This window comes from Phalacrocorax aristotelis, chromosome 1 (assembly GCF_949628215.1).
Source record: "Phalacrocorax aristotelis chromosome 1, bGulAri2.1, whole genome shotgun sequence".
In the NCBI taxonomy this organism is placed as follows: Eukaryota; Metazoa; Chordata; class Aves; order Suliformes; family Phalacrocoracidae; genus Phalacrocorax; species Phalacrocorax aristotelis.
This window is the reverse complement of record NC_134276.1, coordinates 178,958,228-178,970,680: the sequence shown is the minus strand read 5'-3', so window position 1 is coordinate 178,970,680 and position 12,453 is coordinate 178,958,228. Positions and strand designations below refer to the sequence as shown.

The window sequence follows — 12,453 nt, the reverse complement described above, 5'->3', positions numbered from 1 at the left end:
AAGATAGCACAATATCTTTGTGTCTTTAATCTTTTATTATTCTTATATTTTAGATGCTGGCATCACCATCACCATCAGGTCAGCTGTCTCAATTTGGGGCAAGTTTATACGGGCAACAAAGTAAGAATTCTTTTTACTGATTGTGTGTTTATTTTATGCTAAAAATGTTCTAGTTTTATGCTCTTTGGATAGAGAACATGCATATGGCTTTGTTTTCTGGTGATTTGTCAAAAAGACGGTATGTCTCTTCATTTGTGTGATTTATTTTTTAAGATATATTTTTGCTTTGCTTAGTATGCATTTTTGCAGTGGTTAGTATGCAGTGTCATATATTGACACTGTATAGTTATTAAATATCCAAATATAATAATCCTGTAAAGAATGTCTGTGATTTACCTGTGGCTCTCTGAAGGAAAAACTAAGGAAAGTGAGCTAGGCCAAAATGAACCTAGTTCAGAAAAATATGTAAGGAATAGAAGGAATTTATACCTTAAATTATAACTAATATTTCGTGCTCTACAGGAGCAAATTAAATCTTGTGTACGTGCTTGGCAACTCACATTTGGCAAAGAACTTTGCCAGTAGGATTAATGCCTTCCGCACCGCTGTTTCTTTCCTTTCCCATACCTTGAAGATTTTTTTTTCTGTATCTGCCAGTCTTGTGTATACTGTTGCAGTGGAAGACTTAGAGAGCAACAATCATGGTGTGTAACACTAGCCACCTAACTTAAGGGCCAGCATTGAGAACTGAACCTCCTCGCAGCTGAGAGGGGCGTCCAGAAAGTGACTCAGAATATCCAAGTTAGATACAGTTACACAAGTAGAGCGGGCTTGTGAACGAACATCTGGCTCTTACCACTGTATGCTTTTGGATGTTTGCAACTTTCTTGCCAAGTGCATCTGACTGGGATTCTAAGAAAAAATCTCTTTAGAGTATTTTAGAGAGTCTGGACTTTTTTGTCTGGACAAACTGATAGCTTTGCTAGATGCATGGCCTTCACAAATTCTTTTGGCTTTCTTCAGATAGTTTTAAAAATATAGCAGTTTGTTTGTTTTGTTGTTGTTTGTTTGGGTTTTTTAATTTTAATTTGGTTGGGGTTTTTTGTTTTGGTTTTTTTTTTTTAACTATACCAGTGGCTGTTGATGAGTGACCATGTAACATAAGCCAGCATTTGATTATGCTGCTGAGATTTATATGAGCAGTTTCTGGCCAGTCTGACAGTCATGTTTGGCTCTTGGCTTTTTGGGTCCTGAATCTGGCACTATAACCTTTCAGACATAACTGTAAAAAGATATTGAAGTAATTTATTCTGTTTATCACAGTTATTTGTTGCTAATTTTTAAGGTTAACTTCTTTTCATCAACTTTGGTGTTAATTCAGTTGCTTTTGGTGCCTGGGACATAACCTCTCTAACGTGGAGACATGCAAGGCTAAAAATTAGAAAGTAAATATTATCAGGGTTCAGTTTCTACTGAATACTGAGAAAAAGGGACGAGAAACCTCTGTGTTGAAGTCAATGCTTGTGATCAAAATAATTCTGGGAAAAACAAGTCTGATAATGCCTATGTGCTTTTAGATTGGTAGCTGTCAGTCATTTAGCAAGATGTCATTTTATAGAGCTAATGTAACTTAAACTTAACTATTAGGTTGAGAAATGGGCCACTTCATTGATCAGTCTCCAGTATAGCCCATGCAGATCTATTGCTTCCATTAAAAAAAAGTGGAAAAAGGAAGCATAAGAAAAAAAATTATTTTTCATATGGTAAATATTTCAACTGCTCCTACTTGCCAGCCACAGGAATATAGTTCTACTTCATTGTTACAGGCCTAATTATTAAAAATTTTACTTTAAATAAAGCCAATAAAAAGAAATAACCATTAGTGCAAAACTGGCTTTGCTGAAACAAATGCTTGCGAAAAAATTAACCTGAATATTGTAATAATGTTTTTCGGTGTACTTTATGTAGTTTAGAAGTATATGTATTTTTTTCTTTTCCATTTTATTTTTAAAATTCCACCTAATTGTTAATCAGCATGAAATATTCTTTATAATACATATTTATGGTCAGTGAAATTATTCTGATGCAGCAAATTGCCAAAATAGTTACAGTGAACACTTTGATATAACAGCATTTGATTAAGTCTTAGGAGGCTTGTTATAGCAAGTCACACTACCTCTTAATCTGAATGTACAGAGAGAAATTTGAGTGTTATCAAACTTTGAGTGTTACTGCAAACTTCTTGGATTGCAAATTGTAGGGTAGGACACAGACAGGCAACAGTTCTTAAAGTGTGAGAGCTAAACGACTGGGAGGTTTCTTCAGACCTTGCCCATGATAATAACCGGAGCGCATGCGGTGTCCGTTCCTTGCATTCGTCGTATTTAATCATATTATGCGCTGGCATATTCAGCTTTTCTGCAGGGATGATCTACCATGGGAGAGTACTGATTGATCATCACTTTTGTTTGGTCCCCAGGATAAGGTTTTAAGTTCCCTAAGTATACCTCAGCAGCCTTGCGCCAAAGCAATAGGGACTGTTACTTAGAGCTATCACCTTTTTATATGCTAAGTTTGTTTCTATTGATATGTTGCACTAAAGGACTTTTTCTTGTCTTTGGACATCATTCTGAAATATCATAACACTGAGAAGTGATGTGAGAATGATGAGAAACTTTATGAAGTTTTTGGACATTTTGAGACAGGCAGCACCTGCTTATCTTTTGCTGTTCTGAGTTAGTGCTTTCTTTTTTTTACCTCATTGAAGTGCTTTCTTTATTCTGTCACACCCAGTTGTTTGTGTAGAAAATACTTTTCATCACATTGTTAAAAATCTAATGTATACTTTTAAATGCTAATAAAGGGCAGTTAAAATTCTGCTTGCTTTCCTATCTCAAAAGACTGAAATCGACTGGATCATGGACATTGAAGTTCTGTTATCAAAAAGAAGCAACTTAAACTTTACAGAGAACTGGCCTAAAAAGTTGCTTTTGTTGTCCTAAAAGCAATGTCATTGTTAACTAAATATTAATAATTTTCTTTTTTTGTTAAAGATTTGCTTAATTTTTAACAAGACAGGTCAGTGTTCTAAATACTAGACAAACCTATGCCAGTTTATTCAAAAGTAATTCACATATTTCTTGAGTGCGGTTATTGATTTTCTCAAAATGCCGCCTTTTTTGGGATAACTTGTAGATTTCCATGCCCTCATCAAAAACCTTTCTCAACGTTATTCATCTCAAAGGAAACAAAATTTTGTTAATGACTCCAATACAAACATTCCTTAAAGAGCCTTCCTAAAGTTTAACAGCAATGGGGCTGAATTTGAGATAATTGGGCTTCTACTATGCAAACAAGGACTTAGTTTTTACACTGCACTTTCCTTTAGTCTTTACACTTTTTTGAGGTTGTCAGCATAAATTGTTTCCATCTACGCCTGATGGAGAAGAACTTGTTCCTGATTGCTCTGTATCTCCACCCCTCTGAATTTTTTTTCAATAGGTGCACTAGGCCTTCCAATGAGGGGAATGAGCAACAATACCCCTCAGTTAAATCGCAGCTTATCACAAGGCACTCAGTTACCGAGCCACGTAACGCCAACAACAGGGGTACCAACAATGTCACTTCACACGCCTCCATCTCCGAGCAGGTATTTATTGATAGCCAATATTTCTGCAATTTGTGTCTTTCTGCAGAGCACTTGTTAAATGTTCTGCATATTTTGCCTTGAATACTTTACAGTCTGATTAATTAAAAAAAAGAAGAAAAGTAGTTTCTATTGACCGCTGCCTATGTTAGGGAGATAATACTGTAAAACAGTGAGACAGGACTTACTGTGAGACAGTATTTGATTTTTGTATGTAAAGGACAAATTGCTGGCAAATTCTGCTTCAGAATGTAAGAGGCTATTTTTTGGTTGTTCTGGTAAATGTACAGTTAAAATTTTTATGTGGATGTCATACACTGTACAAGAATATTAAGGTAGTAGGTCTGAAGTGCTGATTTAAAAAAGAGCTATAAGACCTTTTCAAATGCATAATATTTAAGTATTTAAACCTGACCAAGGACTTGATCAGTATGTAATGGGTCATCTGCTATTTCTGAAGAAATCCAAAACTACATTAATTATAGAGAGTAATCCAAACACGCTGTTTTGATGCTAAGCACAAATTAAGTTGCAACAGCTCAGAGTCCATCCAACATTAGTAATCTAAATGAGTAACCAAATACTACTATACAGATTCATCTCTGTGGATGGTTTTTCTTTTTCAGGGGGATATTGCCTATGAATCCTAGGAATATGATGAACCACTCCCAGGTTGGTCAGGGCATTGGAATTCCCAGCAGGACAAACAGTATGAGCAGTTCAGGGTTAGGCAGCCCCAACAGAAGCTCTCCAAGCATAATATGTATGCCAAAGCAGCAACCCTCTCGACAACCTTTTACTGTGAACAGGTAAGGCTGCTTAGTCAGAGCATCCCTATACGGTCATGGACGTGCTTAAATGCTGCGCAAATAGAATAAAGCTCAAAAACACTGGTTCGTGGGTTCTTGTCTCTTGGCAATAAACTTTGAAGCTGCTTTTAATATTCACACAAGATTTTTGAGGCCTTTAAGCTAAATTCTGTTTCCGACCGCTGAATTTCTGCTGCTGCTTCTTTAAGATATGTGATGTTTCTCATGTTTGTTTTTTGAAACTTACATTGATTTTTGGGTATATGTTTCTATTTTAAGACTATTCTTCTATGAGTTTGGGAAGAAGTAAGGCAAGTTTTAAAAACACAGTAGTTATTCTGGAAGAACAGTTAACTGATTCAGATGCAGTAGGGACCTAGTATTTCACTTCTTGAAATTCTGGAATAATGCAGAGAACAGTGGTTTGCCATTCATTTAAGGATGTGGTGCTCATTTGGATGCCAAAAGCTTCTCAGTCACTTCTGCTCTTTTTCTAACTGGGCAATATTGTAACATCATAAATAATTAGGCTTTAACTGTGTGTTGGTGCTATGCTTTTTCTGATAAACTTGTAGTAAAAACTGCATTTATTCTGATTATTTAATGTGTGTGGTCACAGCTTTGCACAGCTGACTGCTTTCCAGGCTTCATTCCATAACCTCATGATCTCTGTGCTCCCAGTTTCATCCTTTTTCTCCCTTCGGGCCCTTCCTTAGGGGACTTTTATATGGAGCACAAAGAAGCTCATGGCAGTGAGGTTCTACCTCTAACCCAATCTAGTATTTTACAAAATGGACAAAGGAAGGTGAAAACTAATGTCACAGTTATCTGAAACTTGGTCACTAGTCACTTGGTCACTTGAAAACTAATTCTGTAGTTTTGCAGTGATATAGGCATAAAAATGCTTTTCTCAATCAGAGCAATAGGGATTTGGTAATAGCGGTTTATGTTCTTGCTGTACATCACAGGAAAGAGAAGGCAAATTCTACATAATCAGAGGCAAGATACAAAGTCTTCTTGTACTGCAAGAAGTAAGAGATGATCATTTAAAAAGATGATTTTATATTTTAAAGTATTTTTTAAACTTGAGCATCACAAAAGGTTGAAATTATAATATACTTAAATCATTGTCCTCTGTATGTAGTTTTTTGGAGATTGGTATTTGTATAGAAAGTCCTTGTTTAGGTATCATTCAGCTGTAGGGTAGATAATGAAATCCCTGTCTGTAGGAGCATTTGAATTAAAATCCTCATCTTTCACTGTTTGCATTGTATATCTCATTTTCAAGAAGCTACAATTTTTACAAGTGGAGAAGGAACAATGACAAGTTCTTATTCCACAGCTTATTAGCCTACAGAAGTGTGGTAGTAGTACATACCCAATTGTTAATTGATATATTTAACAAAATTTTGTAGTTATATTGGGGGGGGGGGGGGGGGGGGGGGGGCGAATATGGTGTTTCCTTGACAGGTGCATGAATTATGTGACTTCCAAGAAGTGTTTTCTGAATGGTTGTCTTAGTTGGAGCAATGAAAGTTTTTAGGTTTTTGAACATTAAAAAATACTTCACTTCCCCTTTCTTAGTTACATTGGTAAAACAGGTTACAAATAATTGTAGAGAAGTATGCATTTTGTGGCCTAATACCTTTCTTATCCCTGAAATTCTTAACATGGTTATTTCTAATTACTTGACAAGCAAACAAGAACCCCTTGCATGAGAAATACTGTCAGTCATCAGGCTAGATTATAATCGTAAAGATCGATTTGTCTGCTGTTGGTGCTTTCATCAGGTCTAGAATTCACAGGTGATCCGAGGAGTTTGTTTCTTCAGATGCATGAGGTGCCAAAGATCTGGATGTCTTCCAAATACACCACCTTTGGGAAGCAGAACGGGATAGGACCATTCTTGGCTAACTGTTCCCTTTCTTGATGGCTTAGTACAAAATTAAACACGTAGGGCTATTTAAAGTTGGAATGAAATGCTTCAGATTTCTAACTGTGGAAAAGTCCGTGTAGGTAAAATATCCACAGGGAAAACATTTGACATTTTTATTTACGGAAAAACTTCTAAAACATCAGCTTCCATCCTGTTACAGGGGAAAAATGAATGTTGTGATTTCCCACAGGGCAGAAATTCAGAATTTCACTTAGCTAGGGCCTGTTTGTGGGCTGCTCAACACCTCCAGCTTGGATAGAATGAATTGGATCATTTGTGAGGGTATCTTTCTGACCACAGTAGTCCTATATGATATTTAGATGTCTTCAAACATTTTTGCTTGCCTGTGTGAAATTTTAATTTAGCTGGTGTCCTTGTGTGGCAGAGACCATCCCTGTGCTCTTAATAGTGCCATATGTACATGGTGATGAGTGCACACCATAACTGTTCAGCTTATAACTGAGTCATGACAAACTTGATCACTGCCGTGATCCAGCTTCCCACCTGTAAATGAATGGATTGCAATCTGACTTCTTATTATTGTGTTTACTGCTGCTTCATTTTTCTATATGAAATTACTGAGTAATGATCATGCTTGTCATAACTTGTTGGGCTGTTAAATTTTAAAGTCATTCCAGTTGTCTTGATTGAGCAGTGCTTGCTGCTGCTGCTGCTCAAAGTTTTCAGAAGTATAAAGGAAAATAATTTAAAACTGAGTTTAGGCTAGTCTGGGTTGCTTAAGCTTGAAATCATTTAAGTGTCTTACAGGTTTTTTCCTCCCCTTAATGCCTTCCACTGGAAATTACAAAGTATGTATAACCTTTTGTCTGACTTCCTGGATTTTTTCCACAGTATGTCTGGATTTGGGATGAACAGAAATCAGGCGTTTGGAATGAATAACTCCTTATCAAGTAACATTTTTAATGGAACAGGTGAGTTCACTCTGATTAATGTTGATCTTAAAGTCCAGTAGAAATTTTTTTTACTAAATCAGACTAATTGAAGATACTTTGTTCTGTTGTAGTGCAACTTCCTTATAATTTCCAGTTGTTCCATAGAAATGCTGCTCCAAGAGCAGTGCTATGAAACTGTTACTACTTCGTAACAGTGGATTTTAATACTTTTTAAGACAAAGTGAAAGTATTCTGTAGAAAACTCACTGTACATCACGTGACTATAGATTATACCTTGTCAGTTAGAAATGCAAAATAGCTTATGGAATTGAAAAGAGGATCAGAGAAGAAAAGATTATCCATTTTCTATGAAAACATTATATAGGGTAAAAACAGTAGGAAGGCATTTTTTGACATCTCAAACTCCTTTTGAGCAGCTGGTTTGTAACGTGATCCTTTCAATCAATTGTTTTAGTCATGATTTTTCTCTGGGAATTACTTCTTCACGTGAATTTAATGAAATAGAGAGGGGAAAATCTCCTTGTTCATAAGTGCTTTAGGTTTGTCTGTACCGACGTTTCCGTCGGTGGCTGTGTATATGAAGCAACTTGAGGTGCTGGTGACACCACAGGGTGGAATGGTTTGGGCGTCCTGTAGGACCTGGTGGCACCTTTATAGAGCTGCAGCTCTGGCCTTACCTCTGTAGTATTTTCTGCTGCAAATCAAAAAATGTTCCTGTGTTACTTGAACTGCTTCAGCTTTATCTTACCTTACATAAGGACAAAAGAGCTCCTTGATGCTGCTGCTAATATGGGTTATTACCTTCTCTGAAATTTCTTCTTGATAGGTCCTTAAATTTTAAACAGGCTACCTATCCTAGTACTGTAATTTTGATTGTGTGCCTGTATTTTACACTTAGTCTTTAATTCAAAATGAGTAGGCCTTGTTACTAAATACTGTTGACTAGGTATTGTTTAAAAACAAACCCCAAACATCTTGATGCTCTTTAGGCTAGTCTCATAACACAGAGGCTGTAGTTATTTGTAATAATTATAGTAGGAGTAAAAAGATCAGCTTGAAGAAAGAAAACATATCCAACATTTATCTTGTATATAATGAAATCTTTGAGTAAAAAACATAAGAGAATTTAAAATATCTGTTTTTATTGTAGATGGAAGTGAAAATGTGACAGGACTGGACCTCTCAGATTTTCCAGCACTAGCAGACAGAAACAGAAGGGAAGGAAGTGGCAATCCAACTCCATTAATAAACCCTTTAGCTGGAAGGGCACCCTATGGTAAGACTATACTTTTTGAAGGCTCTTTGAATGAAATCAGTATTTGCTTGATTCACCTTTTGCTGTTCAAAAGACAATAGGTAGTCTTTTCAAAAATGCCAGACACTTGAGCTCCTAAGTCTCATTTTTAAAAACAAATAATCAATATCTCTGTGACTGGCAGTTCCCCTCAGCCTTTTGTAAGTATTAGAACTCACCTGCTTTAGATTCACCGTCAATAGAGGTTGTTGGGGTTTTCAGTCTGTATAATATGATTACTCTGAAGCTTCTCACTCTAGACATTCCTTAGGCAATAGGTTGTTTTCTAACTGCATGTATACAAGAACTGTTGAGGTGTGAGTAGTAAGTTTTAGAAATAATATTTGATTCCTAGAGGTTTTACTGTGTAAAGTCAGTAGCTGTAAGCATACTGTGTATTTTCTCTATTTATTGGTAGAACTTGCTGTAGCACTGTTCACTGTCACTCTTACGATGAACATCAGATTTCAAAAGATAACCTGTAAGCGTCAACTATTATCAGTCAGATTTCAAGTCTGTGTCTTATATAATTCTTGCTGAAGAGCTTAAAAAAATAATAAAAAGAAAAGCTTTAAGGTGGATACAAATCTTATTATTTGGGTCTGGAAAAAATTCAGGTAAGCTTAGTGTGAGGCACAATACTTCCTTTTTTTCTTACTGCTTTAGTAGATTTTTGCCATGCATGTTGCATCAGCTACTCCGAAAAGTTGCTTTTATAACCTAAATTTATTTATGTGACACTTGTCAAATTTCCAACCAAAAATAACCCAGTGTTTTCTAACTGTAAAAAGATAGTGTTTTTCAGAGGTATCTCCAACTTTAATTGGAGAGAAATAATAGATACCACATTATCAGGAGAAAGTAGCCTCATGGATTGGGCGTAACCAGGGCCCTCTGCTTCAAGATATCTGTGAGAAAGAGCTAAACGAGTTAAACTGAAGTGCTCCTAAACACAGGGAAAAGTCCCAAATAAAGTCCCCAAATGAAGACACTGAAAAGTCACACAGAGTGGAGAGCTAATATGGCTTGTGGTTTACATGAGGTTTATGTATCTTAAAGAGAAGCCATTACATGGAAAACTGATAGAAGGTACAAAGGAGATCCACACAGTTGGAGTTCCAGCATGGGCTGAAGTTCAATATTCAGCAGCACTGCCGCATAAAACAAATCTGTAATTGCTCCCATGCTTACACCATTTCCCCATTTTGGTGCTAGTATAGCTGTTTGCATGACTGTGGTGAACCAGGAAATAAATTTTGCTGTCTGAAGAGTTATCTTGAGCATCTGCTTAATGCAGGGGATGGGTATGGTGGTGGAAACAATCAAGAAACAGGGATATGAGATGCACTGGACACTGTCTCCAGCAGCAAAAAGTGAAGACCACTTTTGGTTGTGATCAAGAAAAAAAAAAAAAGGTTTGAGCAGAGACATACTTTCTTCATGCTTAGCTTAGTTAGGAAAATTAGAATTCAAACAGCTTTTTAGATAGAATGAGAATATGCAACACAGTTAATTCATGAGTTTTATTCATCCAGTGGAAGAAATCATAGTAACTCTGGATGAAAAGCAGAAACAAGATTAACTCAGTGGTTTTTTTTCTTAAAATAAAGAAACTTTCATCTCTAACTTCAGAATACTAGAAAAAGCCATTTATATTGTCAGCTACTGAACTATTTTAGAACCTATAAATCTATTAAGAACCTCTGAAAAATAGGCCCTAGACTACTTCTGTCTTCTCTTCCTCTAGTGCAGTGTTGTTTGCAACCAAATCACTGTGTTAATTCTCTGTCTCTCAGCAAAGAATATTTGCCCTTGGGTGTGTGGCGTGGGGGCTTTTCTTTGGTTGTTTTTTGTTTGTTTTGGTTTGGGTTTTTTTTTTCTAACTGGCATTAAAAAAAAAAAATGTTGCTTTTCCGTAGTCAGAATCCATGTTCCAATGTGACTGGCCTACTTTTTTTAAATTAGGGTCAGAGCACTGAGAGTTGCAGGCTAAATGCTTTCAGTTTTCATACTGAAAGTAGGAGTCGTTCTTATGTCACAGGCAAGTATTTAATTGGTGATATGTTCTGTTGCAAGTTAGCTGGGCATCCTTTAAGAATATGTGCTTCTAGAGAGATTATGCTAAGAAATTCTTCACGCAATTAGGGGATGGAGGAAAAATGTATTATAATCTTAAAAGCAGTACATCCATCCTTCATCAGTGGATTTCCTTAAATACCGCTTTAATAATGCCTGTAAAGATTATTTAGATGTGCAAAACAGGTGCTGTTCCTGGTAAAAGTACTGGGCTTCATTCTTAAAGCAGTGAATGTGTCTATGAACTTAACCTGGAGTGTTTCTCAGCTTTCACTTAAGAGGCTTTAGTCTAATATGTGTGGATGTTTAAATGAATATGCTTTGGTTTGGTTTACCTGGTTTTTTTGAAAGTCATTTCTGCTGTACAACTTGCACATAATGAAAATGGACAGTAAGCAAGATCAACAGCAGAAAATGCTTTACTTAACAATAATTTAATGTTATTCCTGCTTTCATTTTGATGATAGTTGGAATGGTAACAAAACCAGCAAGTGAGCAGTCCCAGGACTTTTCAATACACAATGAAGATTTTCCAGCATTACCAGGCTCCAGCTACAAAGACCCAACATCGAGTAATGATGACAATAAATCTGTAAGTAAACATGAAATCTTCTTTTATTTTGAGTATTCATACTTCTTTTTATGATTATGTTTTAAAATGGGCAGTGGTTATATTTGTAATACAAGATTTTCAAATTTTCCCTTCTAAATTAATGAGAAATTTTTCATAAGCAGCATTTTGTGTGTAACTACATAAATGGAATTTCTCAGGAAGTTTTTTGGTCCCAACAGTGACTGAGACCTTACTTTCTTCATTTCATATGACTTCATGTATCTTTTTCTATTCTGGGGAGGGGCCAGGGAGGAACTTGCAAGAACACCTCAAAACTTACTTTTGAGAATTGATATTGTATTTTTCTAGTTTTGCAATTCATAATGTTTTTTCCTACCAATTCCAACTTATTTTTTGCTATTGGTGTGTCTCATCAGTAGTAGTACTTTACACATTATAACATCTTTCTTCAAAGCTGTCAAATCTTTAGCAGTTAGGTGGTACAAAGTCACTTCAAGGTAAAATTCTTGATGGGGAAATGAAATCACGGGGAACGAGCTCTTTTTAATAGAGACGATTGCATTCATGGGTATGCTGTAAATGAGTGGAATACACTATATCTTAAGTATTTTAATTATCATGCATTACATATATAGCTTAGGTAATAAATTACAGGATTTTTTTCATTGTTTACTCTGAAGGATTTGCAATAAAAATTGCTTTTTTTATTGCCAAAGAAAGGGGAATAAAATTTGGGTGGGAGAGGACAGTTGCTTACAGTATTTGACAAAATGTTCCAGTTTCTGATTGTTTTATTACTTATAATTGCAAACAATATGCTAATCAGCGTGGCATAAATACTGGTGAGCAAGTAGTGTATCTGACTACAAACTCATATGAAAACTGAAAAATGGAGCTGTTCTAAAAAGGGATGTGGGGAGGCCTAGCCCCCAAATGTTGTGACCAGTTTTATTGTGTGCCAAGTGTTCTGATACAGTTAGCATTGAATACAGCAAGGAAGGAGAGAGTAAATGTGATTACATTATGTTACTGCAGACTTTGTTTTAAAGAACAACAAAAAGTAAGGGATAATAGTTACAGAAGATATCTTTTGTCAGTATATGGGCTCTGGGAGCACAGACATGGTTTTCTTGCCAGATGTAGGGGTTTGCATCTCTTTCCTGATAGTTGCAAATCTGTATGTTGCTTGCACCTGAAATTGGCT

General features: G+C 36.0%; 1 protein-coding gene across 4 annotated transcripts in view; it reads left to right on the top strand.

The window, feature by feature from the left end:
- Positions 1–12,453, top strand: part of CNOT2 (CCR4-NOT transcription complex subunit 2) — a 94,008-nt gene that overhangs the window by 66,163 nt on the left and 15,392 nt on the right. For all 4 annotated transcript variants that reach the window (XM_075080818.1, XM_075080817.1, XM_075080816.1 and 1 more), the window contains 6 exons: positions 54–120; positions 3,502–3,649; positions 4,273–4,455; positions 7,244–7,323; positions 8,456–8,581; positions 11,143–11,267. In XM_075080818.1, coding sequence (XP_074936919.1) covers positions 54–120; positions 3,502–3,649; positions 4,273–4,455; positions 7,244–7,323; positions 8,456–8,581; positions 11,143–11,267 — 729 coding nt within the window. The remainder of the gene's footprint in view (positions 1–53; positions 121–3,501; positions 3,650–4,272; positions 4,456–7,243; positions 7,324–8,455; positions 8,582–11,142; positions 11,268–12,453) is intronic.